General features: G+C 28.4%; 2 protein-coding genes across 5 annotated transcripts; both read right to left on the minus strand.

Moving 5' to 3' along the window:
* Positions 1–99: 99 nt before the first annotated feature.
* On the minus strand, positions 100–5,326 carry PIG-G (phosphatidylinositol glycan anchor biosynthesis class G). Of its 2 annotated transcripts, none has more exons than XM_066729041.1 (14): positions 3,790–5,326; positions 3,571–3,727; positions 3,309–3,507; positions 3,023–3,232; positions 2,765–2,953; positions 2,348–2,690; positions 2,094–2,290; positions 1,789–2,019; positions 1,541–1,719; positions 1,299–1,477; positions 1,086–1,239; positions 851–1,025; positions 504–667; positions 100–446 (listed from the first exon to the last, which is right to left on the minus strand). In XM_066729041.1, the coding sequence occupies exons 1-14, from the start codon at positions 3,797–3,799 to the stop codon at positions 215–217; spliced, it is 2,619 nt and encodes an 872-aa protein (XP_066585138.1). In that variant the 5' UTR covers positions 3,800–5,326; the 3' UTR covers positions 100–214. The 2 variants fall into 2 exon arrangements, with proteins under 2 accessions (XP_066585138.1, XP_066585137.1); XM_066729040.1 differs by having other exon boundaries at positions 725–1,025.
* Positions 5,327–8,183: 2,857 nt separating this feature from the next.
* On the minus strand, positions 8,184–14,501 carry spin (Protein spinster). 3 transcript variants are annotated; one of them, XM_066728926.1, is made up of 10 exons: positions 13,975–14,501; positions 13,636–13,832; positions 13,415–13,566; positions 13,147–13,350; positions 12,944–13,078; positions 12,614–12,875; positions 12,450–12,548; positions 12,142–12,361; positions 11,052–11,144; positions 8,184–9,596 (listed from the first exon to the last, which is right to left on the minus strand). In XM_066728926.1, the coding sequence occupies exons 1-9, from the start codon at positions 14,174–14,176 to the stop codon at positions 11,092–11,094; spliced, it is 1,524 nt and encodes a 507-aa protein (XP_066585023.1). In that variant the 5' UTR covers positions 14,177–14,501; the 3' UTR covers positions 8,184–9,596; positions 11,052–11,091. The 3 variants fall into 3 exon arrangements, with proteins under 3 accessions (XP_066585023.1, XP_066585024.1, XP_066585022.1); XM_066728927.1 differs by lacking the exon at positions 11,052–11,144 and having other exon boundaries at positions 8,185–9,596; positions 13,975–14,095; positions 14,174–14,499; XM_066728925.1 differs by lacking the exon at positions 11,052–11,144 and having other exon boundaries at positions 8,185–9,596; positions 13,975–14,499.
* Positions 14,502–14,838: the final 337 nt, after the last annotated feature.

Genomic DNA, 14,838 nt, shown 5'->3' on the forward strand with positions numbered 1-14,838 from the left:
TTTAATCTGTGTATGTAGATTCATAATAAATACATATTAATAGTCTCTCTTATATTTAAAAGGTAGAGAAATCATATAAATTTTTTTGTCAAACAGAATGTAATTATAAACTTAATTGTGATTATTATAAAGCAAATTCTCTGGTTAATAAAAATAAATATTTATTTTCTTTTTCTATTTGACTTATATTACCTAAACTTAAATATGTGTTACATTATCGATTTGGTTTAAGTAAAATATTATGGAATAAAAGTATTACTAATGTAGATATAAAAAGGCAGCATAAAACTGATGTAAACATTACTTCATATAACAGTTTAGGTGCAAATACTGTCCATACAAATATATGCCATCTTTGAATACTAATAATTATAGCATATATGGTCATTGTTAATAACCTCCAAGTTAAATAATATTTGATATTTGCAACAATTCTTTCAGATATCCTAAAAATGTTAAGTATTAAAAAAAATGTACTTTCCGACATATATTTATACACTTACATATCTTGCTTCAATGTTTCATAATATATAAATGTAAGGTAGGCTAAAACAGGAGCTGAGTAAGTATTTACTATTAAATAAACAGCTATAGTCAGTGGTTTATACATTTCTAAACCAATATAGCCAGCTCCCGTGTCAATGGTTGCCAAACTATTGGAATTACCCTAAAAATATATATTTTACAGTAACATTGACAATAAAGCTATTTATAAAATTTATACCTGGTAAAAATAAAAAACTTGTCCAGTGCAGATAAACGTAAAAAAACTTAATTCTTCCTTTCTTAAATATCTCAATACTTCACTTATGACTGAATTAAACATAATATGAATTGGTAATAAAATTACATTGTATGATTGATGCAACATTGCAGAGACTATAACCCACAACTGTATTATAAAAAATAACAGTTTTTCTATAACTTTTAGATGTTTATATTTATTTATTAGCATCAACTGATAAATCCGACAAGCAAATATTGTTAGAACTACCATCCAAAATATTTTAACCTCTTTAATACCTCTATAATAAAATAAATAACTTTTAATTATATCAATATATTCTGATACATGAAAGCATTACCTTGAAACAGGATAATAAGGTATTTTTATCACATTATTATTACACATGTGACGAAGATATATACAAATTGCAATAGATATATGGAACAGCAGAAAAATGTATTTATGTTTATCATCTTCCATTTGAAAACTGATCCAAATTAAGAGTAATAAACCTAAAAAATTACATTAACTTTATTAGTAATAATTGTTACGTAGGTACATAAATTCGTACCAATTATGAGAAGAGCAGTAGCACCAAATTTTGAATTCTGTTTTGTGAGCCATCCAGATATATCAGGTAAATGAGCATATTTATCTCCAGTGCTGTTTAATTTTCTTAGGATTCTATGCCCTATTAATAGTAGCAGCAATTTAATGCAAGTTTGTAGACATAGTAATTGTCTGTAACTTCTGGAAATATTGATTAAATGAAATTATTGTTTTTTTTTAGAGAAAGTGTTTTACTTTACTTACATTGTATATAATTTTTCTAGAGTCCTTATGCAATTATAGAAAAATACTATAACTAAGGTTACCCAAAAAAAATACCAAGTTTGATGTTCTTCTTCAACAAAACTACTACTGCTTAATGAGACTATTTGAGTAACAACAAAGAAAGAAAATATTTGGAATTCAAAATCACTTTTGACCAACTGAAAAGAAATCTATGAATTACTTAACATTATGTTTATTGTTTCAAATTAATGTAAACTTTAGATTACCTTAAATATAAATAAAGTAGAGTATTTAATTTTAGCAAGAAAATAACAATTTATAAAAATTATTATGACTGTCATTAGAATTTTTAAGACAGTAGTGTTTGTAGTAGATATTTCAGAATTACAATAGTTATATGTGACAGCTAATATAAATATATGAATGGTAAAAAGAAATATTAATTTTGGAATTGAGCAAGTTGAATTATTTTGCCCATTGAAAATTATACACAGCAACTAAAAATAAATGTTTTCATTTAATTTGTATTACTATTATGTTATAGGTTTGAAATTAGACAAATATACTTTACGTGACATAAAATGATAATTGATATTATTAACAGATAAGTATCATATTTAGTCATACTGCTAATAAGTATTTCTCTCATTCCATATAGTGCATCTTCATAAGTTTTCAAAATGTTTCGTGCAATACTATCTGATGCATCAGTAGAATTTAGCCACTTAACATGTAATTCTACTGCATTTAAATATTGTTTGAAAGCATCTAAAAACAAATCAGTAATCAATTGTTTACATATGGAATAATCTTATAGCTACTTACAGTGACTTTTAAAATTAGGAAGTTTCTCAAAGTTTCTAAATACTTGTTTTGCATTGTAATAGAGTACAAACAATTTCTTTGAAATAGGAAATTCTTCCATCAGGTTTAAATTTACAGTTCCAAGATTAGAAAATGGTATAGGGATTCCCAATAGTACTGACAAGGTGCTGGTTATATCTATTTGAGTTAAATAGGAATCTACAAAATTCTTCTGTAAGCATTGGGTACCAATGGTAATCAAAGGTACTGTAGTTTCTGATATAGTTGAGCCCCCATGACTTCCAGAATCTTTCATTCCATGATCTCCAGTTATAATAAATAATGTAGGATTGTTATGCTGATTCTTAAATGTGTAACAATATTGTGAGAAATATAAATTAACACATACAAATTCCGCTTAAAAATTGTTCAATTTACCCAATATGATACTTTTGCATAAATCTCTTCAATAACCATATCCATCTCTTTCAGTTTCGGTTTAATAAGTGGGCTATATGGTCCAGCTACATGCCCAATATGGTCTAAGCCTAAATAATGAAGTATCAATATTGTCCAATCATTTTGCTCTAGTTCTTTATGTATATGCCTTGTAACATTAATATCAACCTAATTAAATAATTCCTATTAGATTGGTTTATAGGAAAACATAACTTTTGTTATAACAATAATACATGCCTCATAAAAATCAGTTGCAAAAAAAGATGTTGTACCCTCATAGCGGTGAAATGTTTTTGGAAATAATTTAAGCCATGTTTCATCCCCATAAAACACAATTTTATGACCTTGCTTATTTGCTTGTATTAATATATTATCTCCGTTGATAGAAGTACTCCCTAAATTCATTGCTACATCAATAAATCCTGGTACTGTACCAGTTGTAATTGCCTAATTTTTTTGATTTCGAACTTAAATTATTACTTTCTAAAATTTTATATAAGTAATAAACACATGAAATATATACCTTTATTCTTGGCATTGTAACGGTAGGTGATTGTACAATTGTTTTCATTAAACAAGCTGAATGATTAACTAAAAGACTACTTGTTGTAGGCATGCCAATTTTGCCCATAGGTCCTACTATAAAATCCCATCTTAGTGCATCAATTACCATAATAATTAATTTCTTTACAGTAGGTTGGTATAAAACTTCTCTTTTTACACTAAAAATAATTTATGTAAATAAATGAAATTACACTCTTTTCTATTTTTTTTCTGTATTATACCTTATATTTTCTACATGTTGGGGAATATCATCCATGCTAGAAATATTACTATCATAATTAGTTATTGGAAAAAAGCCATATAAAAACATAAAGATTGATAGACTTCCGATGCATAATATATACAGAATTAAAAAGATACTTTTATGAATATCTCTATCTAAAAAAATGTCATACAATATATAAGTGTATGATTTGTTAAATAATAAAACAAATAAATACCTTTTTTCATATTGAGGTTATTATAGCAGAAACTTAGTTAAATTTATACCGGTCTTTCATACTTTGAAGTACTTTTTTGCACTACACAAAATCATTTATTAAAATCAACTTTTATAACTTTTAAGTTTAATCATTTTAATTAAGCGTACGTTGTACATAAGATTTCAACGATTTTAAGCTATTTGTTTTGATTGTTATGGATGTATGGTTAGTATAGTAATGGTGGTATGTAATGGTATTTAGCGGTTACTGGGTCACTGACTTGAAGTGCTAGAACTCTAGAACAGGTTAGAACGTACTGAAACAGGGAACTATGAAGTACGAACCACATGGGCGGTGGGACTGGGTAGCAGACAAAACAATGGCAAATCATTGCACATCGGGTGCAATCACTGCAATCGGGAACTGTAGATAATAAGTTATATCAAAAACAGTTATTTCTAGCAGAACATTATTTATCATAATGTGCTGTTATTTTAAAATATTTATTAAGTACATTTTTTTGTAGTAAATTAGCTGCAAAATGCGCTAAAAAACTACTTATTAACCCGGCAATGGGCGCGCGGGGTGTTCAGAACACCCCAAGAATAGAAATCTATTGGTAACGTAGCGAAAAATTTGTGCAGTCACTTAAAAATATTAGCGTTTAATTAATACAAATAATGTAAAGAAATGCAATTGCTATTGTATACCAAAGGGAACTTCGCATAGATGATATTTATTGAAAAATAAATCTGTATTTGTAAATATTTTACGTCTAATAACGAAAAACAAATGGGGTGTCCGTGGCACCCCACGCGCCTATCTACGTAAAAAAAAAGCACGCGCCTATTGGCGGGTTAAGGGATGCAAGCTTTTTACCTCTGTGATTCTTAAATATAATTTTATAATTGGCAGTAGAATAAATACTATTGAACAGAAATTAGTAATTCCAAAATTTGAATATATATGAATAAAACAGTTTGTTTCAACAAAAGTTATACCAGCGTATTTTCCAACTAATTTACTATAAGAATATGCATATGACAGCTACAGAAAGGATGAATATATTCTGCATATTGGACTAACAGTATTTCTGTTAGAAAAAATTATTTTTATCACGAATTAATAATTAAAAAGTTAAAAAATATGGAACGAATGATTTTATAAATTTATACAAATTATAGCAGCATATTATTTAATTCATTTGCTCTATGAATATGTATTTATTTATAATAATTAAAACTCTTTTTCGTTCAGTTTAAAAAAATATTAAAAAGAGAACATGAGACAAAGTGAAGTAAATAAATATTTTTAGAGGAAGGTAAATTTATCGAGGTACCTTCGCGCCTCTAGATCCATTGCTTTTTGTAAGAACAGGGGTACCTCGCGAAGGATACTGCAACGGTCTTGAACAGAGCAGAGGCTTTTGTCTGTTCGTTTTTTTTACGTTAATTTTAATTTATTTCCAATGTAAAAATAAATCCTATGGTAAAAAAGAAAAAAAAAAGATATCAAAAACGAACAAACTTCTTGCGCATAACTTGTTCCTGAGCACATCGTTGCTCTTACCCCCGGGAAGGGAGGGGAAAGGAATTTAATATGGGAGGAAAGAGGGAATCCCCGTAGGGCGTAGAGAATGGAGTTGAGGGGCTTCCCTTTAGTTCGAAAGGAAGGAACCTGAAAAAGAAATCCTACCTAACACCGAAAGCTATAAGGCCTACCTAATACGCAAAGCTAAAGGGCCTACCTATAACGGAAAGCTAAACCTGCAAGAAAAAAAGAAAACACACGCAAAAAAGAAATAAATGCAACGAAGAACCTGAAAAACATGCAAAATAAAAACAAGAGTTGATTTTCACCGAAGGAGGACCGATTGGAGCCTACCGGTAGGTTTTCGGTCATTCTTCGGTTAATAAAAAAATTTCCACGGTTTTACCCGTGGGACTCACTCATTCGGCGAAATTGCAACGATGATCTATGAATCTGGTTTGATCGATGTGATGTTGATGGCGATGGCGATGATGGCCCTCACGATATTCACTCGCGACAATTTAATTTTTAAACGACACAACGCGCACTACGCGACGCGGATATTTTAAATTTCATTACGCGACGTGGATCTTTCAAATATCACTATACAACGCGGACGTTCGAAACGCGCACTTCCACCCCAGAGTGAGGTCGCCCACTGTAACGAAGAAAACACAAACAATGTTATTCAGTTAAATTATATTAAATTAAAATTGAGTTTATTCAGTTGCAAAAAAAAATAATGCAACTTACAGGCTATGAGAGTCCTTGAGGCTGTTGTCCTTGACCGCTGCAAGCACACAATTAAACACAACACACGCGCTGCGCACTAACAGTGTTGACAAGTTTTTTAGTTAATAAACGGATTCTTTCGCAGATAGCTTTTATTTTCACCACATATCGCATTCCATTATTATATTTTGTTATAAAAAATAGTTTAATTATTAATTAAAAGAATTCCGAATTGTGAATAAAAGGAATATTTATACTAAAGTACGCTAAAAAAGTTGATCAAATATTAATAACTTCCAAAATTTATTGTACAAATGATCAGAAATACTTTTAAGTTAAATCCGTTCAAAAGTGGTTCTTTTCATGTCGTCCTAATCTGAAATATTCCAAAGTTATCTGTGTGTGTGTGTGTGTGTGTGTGCAAAACTCCTTAAATCCTAAATTAACTAATACATATTACCTAACTACCAGTACTGGATTTTTTAACTACTACCTATCCTCTAAAACTTAACCCAACGACATTACTTAGAATTCACTCTTGAAAAAATTAAGAATGCACAAACCGCGTAAACTATACGAAAGCTAATATTACATTTTTAAAGGATTTATTTGCCTTCAATGCCGAGTATTTATAATTTTACAACACTAATTAGTCAAATAATTTAACTGGGAATCTGAATTTTTATTTCAAAATTAATAATATTCGTGAAAAACTTACGTGAATTAAAATAAATGGTAACACAATTTTTTTAAGGTCAATCCGAGTGTATTCAGATTTAATCAAACGTGGTAAAATTGTATTATTATAATAATGAAATGACACGTATGTGATTAAAATAAATTATTAAGTAATTTTTATTCGCGAGTTATAAAATAAATGTCAGTGATCTTACGAAAAAAATGTGGCGCGCTATGCACTGACAAGTGGCAACCCGTGCGCGGAACTTCAAAAATTGAACTGAAACGGAAATCAACCCGCGACCGGAATCAGCGTTACACAAATAGGACAATTCCGAACGGGGATCCGTTCATTGGGTAGTTTACTGAGCAATCGAATCTGATTGGTTGTAAGTTATATTTGCGCCAATCCAGTGCGACTGCGCAGTAAATTATTTAATGAATGGTCCCAGTGCCGAATCCGTGTTTGACTTGTATAGTGTGATTGTTGATTAACTATCTGCATTCGTATAATTAATCAACAGTAAGCATTCCAGATCCTGCAAACAATTCAGCACGGATTTAGTGTTAGGTATATTCAAACATTTTAGAACTCCGTAGCCTGTTTAAAGTACGTGTCATGATTGGTCGAATTAATTGAATTAACCAATCAAGACGTTGTGCTATCTTAGGCTTTACTTGATGTAAGATTTAATAAAAGATAATAGAATAACGAAAATCAGATTTTATTTAGGCAACTACTCTCTATTATAAAATTTTATTATAATAATAATTCTTATAAATGCTCTTTATACAATTATAATTTATTGTTTATCATAATTACAAATTTAACAGCAAAATCTTTGCTTTTATTTATGTTTTTAATAAAAAATATAATTTTTGAAGAGAATTATATATATATTTTTTATTAATAATATATTCTTGCTACTTTGCACACACAAAATAATACTGCTATGTAACACCTCGGTTTACTAGTGGGTAAAAAAGATAAAATAATTCTTTAGATAATAATTTAAACAAAAGAGATATTAGAAGCATTGTTTATTATTAATTAATATTTTTAATCTATTCTACGAGAAATTAACTTGTGTGCGATATGTGTAATACAGTATATATCCGCGTTTTCATGTTCATGCAGATACAGAGTGCAGTTAATCAAACCATACACACATCAATTTCTCGCTGTGCACGACCTCTGTACTATGAGCAAAATTTCTAATTACCACCTGTTATAAATATTATTATTGTTGAATATTACATTTTATTATCAATTCCCTTAGAGATCGTATATAATTTCAAACATTGTTTCTAACATATATGCTTCAACACGTATATATAGAATTAGATTGATTATTAATTAAACAACTTTCCAATATTTTACTTATAAAAGAATTTATTAAAATTACATTGTATGCATTTATTATAAACAAATTTGATCTAACTATTTAAGTATAATTATTTATAGTTATACAATATTTTGTATAACACGCACATGTCAAATATTTATCCTTTAAAAAAAAACTTTTCGAATTCCATTGCAAACATTAAATTAATTTTGATACATAACACATATTTCACTAAAGTCTACAAAATATAAATAAATATCTATCAGTTCTAGTCAAACTAAACAAATATGGACAGATAACATCGTTGTAATTTAAGATTAATACAATTTGTTCCCCTAAAATACAATAATTTTCATACGAAAAATTATCTTTTTCGGAAAAAAGCTTTAATTGAAATAATAATATAACGAATAACAATTTTAATAATATGTAAATTCTAAAATCAAGGCTTGTTCATGTTACTTAATTACACTGGCTGCACTTTTTACTATTAATGTATGAACAAGCCTACAATATCCATCTCGCAATAAAATACTTGAATAACAGTTCGTTAATTTAAAAAAAATATCATGAAAATATGAGCATCTCAAGCATTCTTATAAAAAATATAGTAGTATCTATAATTTTTTATACTAGATTGTTAAACGAGTGGGAGGAGCAGTGCAAACCTCGGATAGCCGCAGGTGAACACTTTCACGGCACACACGTGAAATAGTTAAATCACTTTTTCCTACGTAATTAACGTAGTATTTTTTCCAATACGTACGCCTTAATTACTTTAACTGGTTAAAATATAAGAAATAAGTCTTTATTCATATTATTACACATGCACTCAGCGAGCTCTCAGCTCTTCACTAGTAAGCAAAATAATTCATTTCTCAATAGTCATGGGAAATTAATTATTATACTCACATTCAACAGTTGAAAAAATTGTATTATTGGTGTACGTTTTGAAAGAAATACTTTTAAATTTTATGAAGGTTTTTACTATTATACGGATTTGCAACCTAAATCGCCTAGTATATCGATGAAAAAGGGAATACATCCCTATAACTATAAGATATATCAATGTTTTGCATAAGATTGTTTGGAAACTTTATTGTATTTTCATTACGAAAGGTTGTTTCTTAAAAAATTGATTTCTTTCAGCTACTGAAATAAATCTATTTCTAGTTCTATGCCTTAGGAGATTTAAGTGAGCGATCCTCTATCAATATTATTCGTGTATACTTTAGTCTTGTATAATATTTAGTAAAACTGAAGTTACTATGAAGAACATAAATTCAATTTAAAAGAAATAACTTGGAATTTAATGTTTAGAGACATTCTTTAAAAGAACATTAGTTGTTCTTGATAAGCGATAACTAACGTTCAACAGTATCAGAACACATTTAATATTATATCACTTTAGTCAACATATTATAAGAGTTGTTTTTTATAATATTAAAACTTTTTTCGTATAATTTTGAATTGCTTTATCTTATGAGTCAGTTTCTACTTCATCATTACAAATCAGAACCGCCTCTGTATTTTCGCCACCTAAAACAGAATAATTTAATAAAATAACTTACCTAAATAATATTAAAATTCTACACAAAAAAAATAATTTTTCGTACATCCACATATTTTCAAGGAATCTACAGTAAAAAGTTATAATAATACAAAACTTCACAGTAATGTATTTTAAATGCTAGTAACAGTAATTAATCCTCAACCTCTTACGAACATTTGTATGATTTAAGTCTCTTATCCCGCACAACCTCTATCTTCTTAAAGACATCTTTTAATTAACTAGGTAAATAAAAAATGACTATAAGACGAATTGTAGTTATTTGTGCTACTCGGGCTCTCTCAGTTAAAAATCTTTTGATGAATCTATCACTTTATTCATATTTTTTACGACGCAAGCAATTACGTACATGCATGTAATTTAAGCTATAACTTTTAAGACATTTTCATTAACAATATTTCCTACAAATAACCATGCTTACATAAATAATATAAAAACACCTTACCTAATTATATTGAACACATGCACCATTTTCCAATAAATTATTTTTAATATGTTTGCATATATGCAAAAATATTTATTTGTTACTTCTTAATTACAATTATTCATATTATTAATTTAATCAAAACAATTACAGTACACATTTCACAAATGTGATTGCAAACATGTTAAAAAAATAAAAGCTCAAAGTTGAAAGCTGTACTATAAGCTGCTTAACTATTTTAATATTAATTAAATGGCTTTTGAAAAGTTAAACATAACAATATAAAAACATAAAATAATTAGGCATTTTATTTCACCCATTTAGTGCTTCGCCACCTTTGATGAATACTAGCAGCAATTTTATACGCACTGTAAAATTCTGGGCAAAACATCTTTAATCACTAAGAGACAGGATAAAATGTCTTCTTTTGTATGCACCTTAAAGCAGTACCGTGATTCACTTAACAAACTTACTTCGTTTTTTGTTTTATTAATAGTACATTATAGAGAAAGGGGTAAGGAAAAGCTTTTCATGCAGCTTTATGTAACTGAATGAAGCATGGTGAAAATATAAAACATAGTAGGAGATGAAGAAATGCAAAAATGAGAAACATAACAATGAATGAAAAAATTAAAATAAATAAGAATAAATTTTTTTGAGGATAAACGTTTAATGCAAAATCAATTAAATTATTTATAAAATTATGTAAAAGCAAAAAAATTATAGGATTTCAGAAATAAATTCATATATATATCATATAGGTAATAACAGTAATATTTGGGGAAGATGTAATACTCTAGTAATATAATTTAAGCTTATAAGCAAAAGCTGATTTGAATCAGTTTTATAATAAAATTTAAAGTCATTGCCGCTTTTTTTACTTCTATATTAAAAAAAATAACTATTGTTAAACTCAATCTAATCTAAAGAAGAGAATAATTAAATTGATTGTTGCATTGCATGAAAACAAACTATCGAGACATGAAAATAAATTATGTACCAGATATACAGCACACTATCAGGCGAGTCCCAGTGATGATTTATAAATGTGTGGATTCTGCTTGACCATTATTCTTAGTATCTAAACATTTGTCTGGAAGAAAGATTTTCGAATATTATACAATTTTTTTCAATTAAATTCTCCATTACATGGAAATAAGTACAATTTTGTACTTAAATGTTTCCCTAATAGATATGCAATAATTTTGCATTGTATAACATGAAATTAAAATGCCTAATACAAAATTATATGTAAAGGTTTAGAGTATCGATTTTTTTATTTGCTGTGATAACCTGAAAAATATTTTCTTCTGTTTTTTTTAATGTTGATTTTTATTTATAAAAAAAATGCTCAATGCTGAATGTGCTTAACTTTTAGCTTTTATAGAATTTAGCTACAGATTTAAAATAATTGACATATCATGCTTATATAAAAAAAATGTGAAATGTAAGTTTATAGCTGCTATTTTAATCAGATGGAGGTTTCTGCTATTATGAGCATATTCCACTTAAAACCTAAAACGCTCATAATGTAATAGATCGCGTTACCCGTATTATATATTGTGAGCGTTATCGGCCTTAAGTGAAATACGCCCTATATACAATTATAATGCAGGGTAACTAAAAAATACTACTTTGTTTCAAAAACAAAAATATTATAATAAAACAATGATGCTGTGCTGTTTTCTCTATAATGTACACGTTGTAATATTAACATGCACAAACTACTATATATAATGATCAACATTAAAGACAGACCTGTTTCAATTCAATTTTTTTATATTATTTAAGCAATTCACGGATACACATGTGTAGTTTATCATTCCTTGCAATGTACAATTTGATATAATAGCCTGTTATTTGTTAAATAGTTAAGTAACTAATTGATGATATATTGGACTAAAGTGTATTGATGATAGTACACACATAACGTATGTATATCTATAGATAAAATAAAATGAAAAGTGAAAATCATGGCTTAGTATAAGTTTAAGCATACAGCCATATTAGTAAAGCTTTAAATATATACATGCATAATAAGCTACCAGAAATTATTTGAATCAATTTTTGTTTTCATAATATTTACTTACCTGCTAGTGCAAGATCAACAAGAGCTTTGTCTTTTTCTATATGTAGTGCTGTAAGGAAGAAGAAAAGAGCCCCTAATACTTCTACAAAAATTGTTAAAAATAAAGCATACTGTAAGCTTTTGAATTCAACAATAGGTTCATAGCCTTTATGAACTGATACTAGGGATTCATTCACTGAACCTACATATGGTGAAAGTATTTTCTTTAAACTTTCTGAAATCTGAAAAAAAAAGAAAAAAATTATTTTGCTAATGTTTAAACTAATATGATTATTTTTCATAATATCAATTATATAATTTCACACATACAAGGCCTACAAGATAAGGGCTCCCAGCATCGCCAAATGCATGTGCAAATAATATTTGAAAAGCCTCTGCAGTTGACCTTCTTGTTGGTAGCACTACATACTGAAACCAAAAAGATTATTTCTCATTTGCTCTAATATTTATACTGTGACTTATATATTGCTTACCAATAACATATCTGCTACAATGGACCAGTTTAAATTTAATGCCAATTGTCCAAAAAAGATTAACATATAACAAAGAGTAGTATTTGTAGTGACAGAAATTGTTGCAAAAAATAGAAGAGGGGTACTTAGTAGAAGTCCACCAGCACAGATTAAAGGATCCGCTTGTCCATAATGTACTCTTAATTTTTGTGCTATAAAAGAGCCCAAAGGCACACCAATTATCCCAGAAATCATACCTATTAGGCCAAACTTGTATGCAGCACTAAAATATAATTAAGACTCAAGTTAAGGACTCAAATAATTAATCCTTTCAAAATAAAATTAACATACTCATCCACATCAATTTGTTGACTATTAGGTTGTAATTTGAAACCAGTTTGTAAGTATATTGTAGCCCACCAACCTAATGCACCAGTAACAAAAGCTACACAAGTAAATCCTAGTGTTGAATACATAAAGCTTGGACTGAAAATTACCATAATATAAATATATAATAATTAGCATAGATTTAGTTGATTTAAAAATAGATTTACTTTTTTAATAATGCTCTTATATCTTCCAACCATGAAGTATTACTAATATGGGCTCCTCCTTCTCTTTCTCCTCTGATAGGATCTCTTATAACAAAAAGTAAAAGTAAAATTGCAACCAACCCTAGAATTGGAGTTATTCTTAGACCCCATTTCCATGAGCCTGTTGCTTTTACAGCCTCTCCACCTACTATATATCCTAAGCCACTAAAGAAAATTATTTATTAATAAAAATAGAAATAACATTGCATTTAAAAAAATATGATACTACCTTCCAACAGGAATTGCAAAATAAAATAATGCAAGCATTTTAGACCGAACATCATGTACAAATAAATCACTAATAATTGTAGGTGCTATTGTTGAATAACTGGCTTCTCCTATACCAACAAAAGCTCTAAATAAAAGAAAACTTTTGAAGCCCTAGTAAAATAATTTTCAATTTTAGTAATATAATAAATTATGAATCTTAAAATACAATAAATAACCTACCGTCATAAATGAACCAACAAGCGTTGTCAGGCACCAAAGTAATACTCCAGTGCTCATTATAAATTTCCTATTGTAACGATCTCCTAAATAACCAAAAAGTGGAGCAAATATCATATAGCTAAGTATAAATGCTGTTTGAATAAGCCCACACTCATCATCACTAGCTTTAAAGTCGGTTTTGATATTATCTAAAACCCCTAATGAAAAATATAAAGTTATTTGTATTATTTCTATATAGTTAATGAATGTTTATATGAATATAATGGTTAGATGTAACTTTGCTAAACATATTCTCAGTGTTAAAAAATAATTTATATAATTGTTGACTTTTATATTTACCAGCTACCGTATATCGATCCATATAATTTATAAGGTTCACAAAACACAATACTGATACTGTTGTCCATTCTCCCCAAGAAACTGAGCTTAAACTTGACATAGCTGGATGTACTCGATTATCCTTTGAATTTGGCACGTTCTTTATGTTATTAACGATTAAATATTGATGTGAAGTATTTGGTGTAATTCTATTATCTACCATGTCTTAACGGCGTCTTTCTTCGCTTGTATTGCATAAATTGATTAATTTTGTGCGTTTATTTTTAGTTTAAATAGCGTAACTGATCTCGGTCTTAACCTAAAAAAAAACCACAGAGATCCACATCACTTCCATCTTCAATTATTTCCAATTCCAATTCCTAAATCCCAATTTGACTATCGGAATTCTTGGATTCACGTCACACCGGCACGCAGGCATGCACGTTCGGCGTTATGTAGTATATTTTATGTGACATATCTTGTAGCTCTTGCAGCACACTTGCAATAGAGTGCATGCAGGGCGCAGGCAGAAATGGGCAGAAGGGGCAGAAGTCACAAAAAGACCCTATTAGGAATTGAACGATTTCTGAACACATCCTACAGAAAAATTTCTCTAGATTAGAAATAGACTATAAGAATATTATATTTTTTAATTAACAGTAAAAGTAAATTATATTAAATAAATATACTAAGAGTTAATAAACATATCTGTATTCTTAAGAAATTTTACTATTAAGATACATGTATGGAATATGGAATGCGGTCCTCTCAGATTTGCAGCATTTGCAATTAGAAGAGAATATTGTATATTGATTAACAGATTTTTTCAGAGTATAAACAATTTCCTTAATGATCAATGTTCTAAATGTAAAAGAGACTGTTTAC

The sequence above is a fragment of the Prorops nasuta genome, unplaced genomic scaffold (genome assembly GCF_024137725.1).
Source record: "Prorops nasuta isolate Cenicafe-Biocafe unplaced genomic scaffold, Cenicafe_Pnas_1.2 PNAS00006, whole genome shotgun sequence".
In the NCBI taxonomy this organism is placed as follows: Eukaryota; Metazoa; Arthropoda; class Insecta; order Hymenoptera; family Bethylidae; genus Prorops; species Prorops nasuta.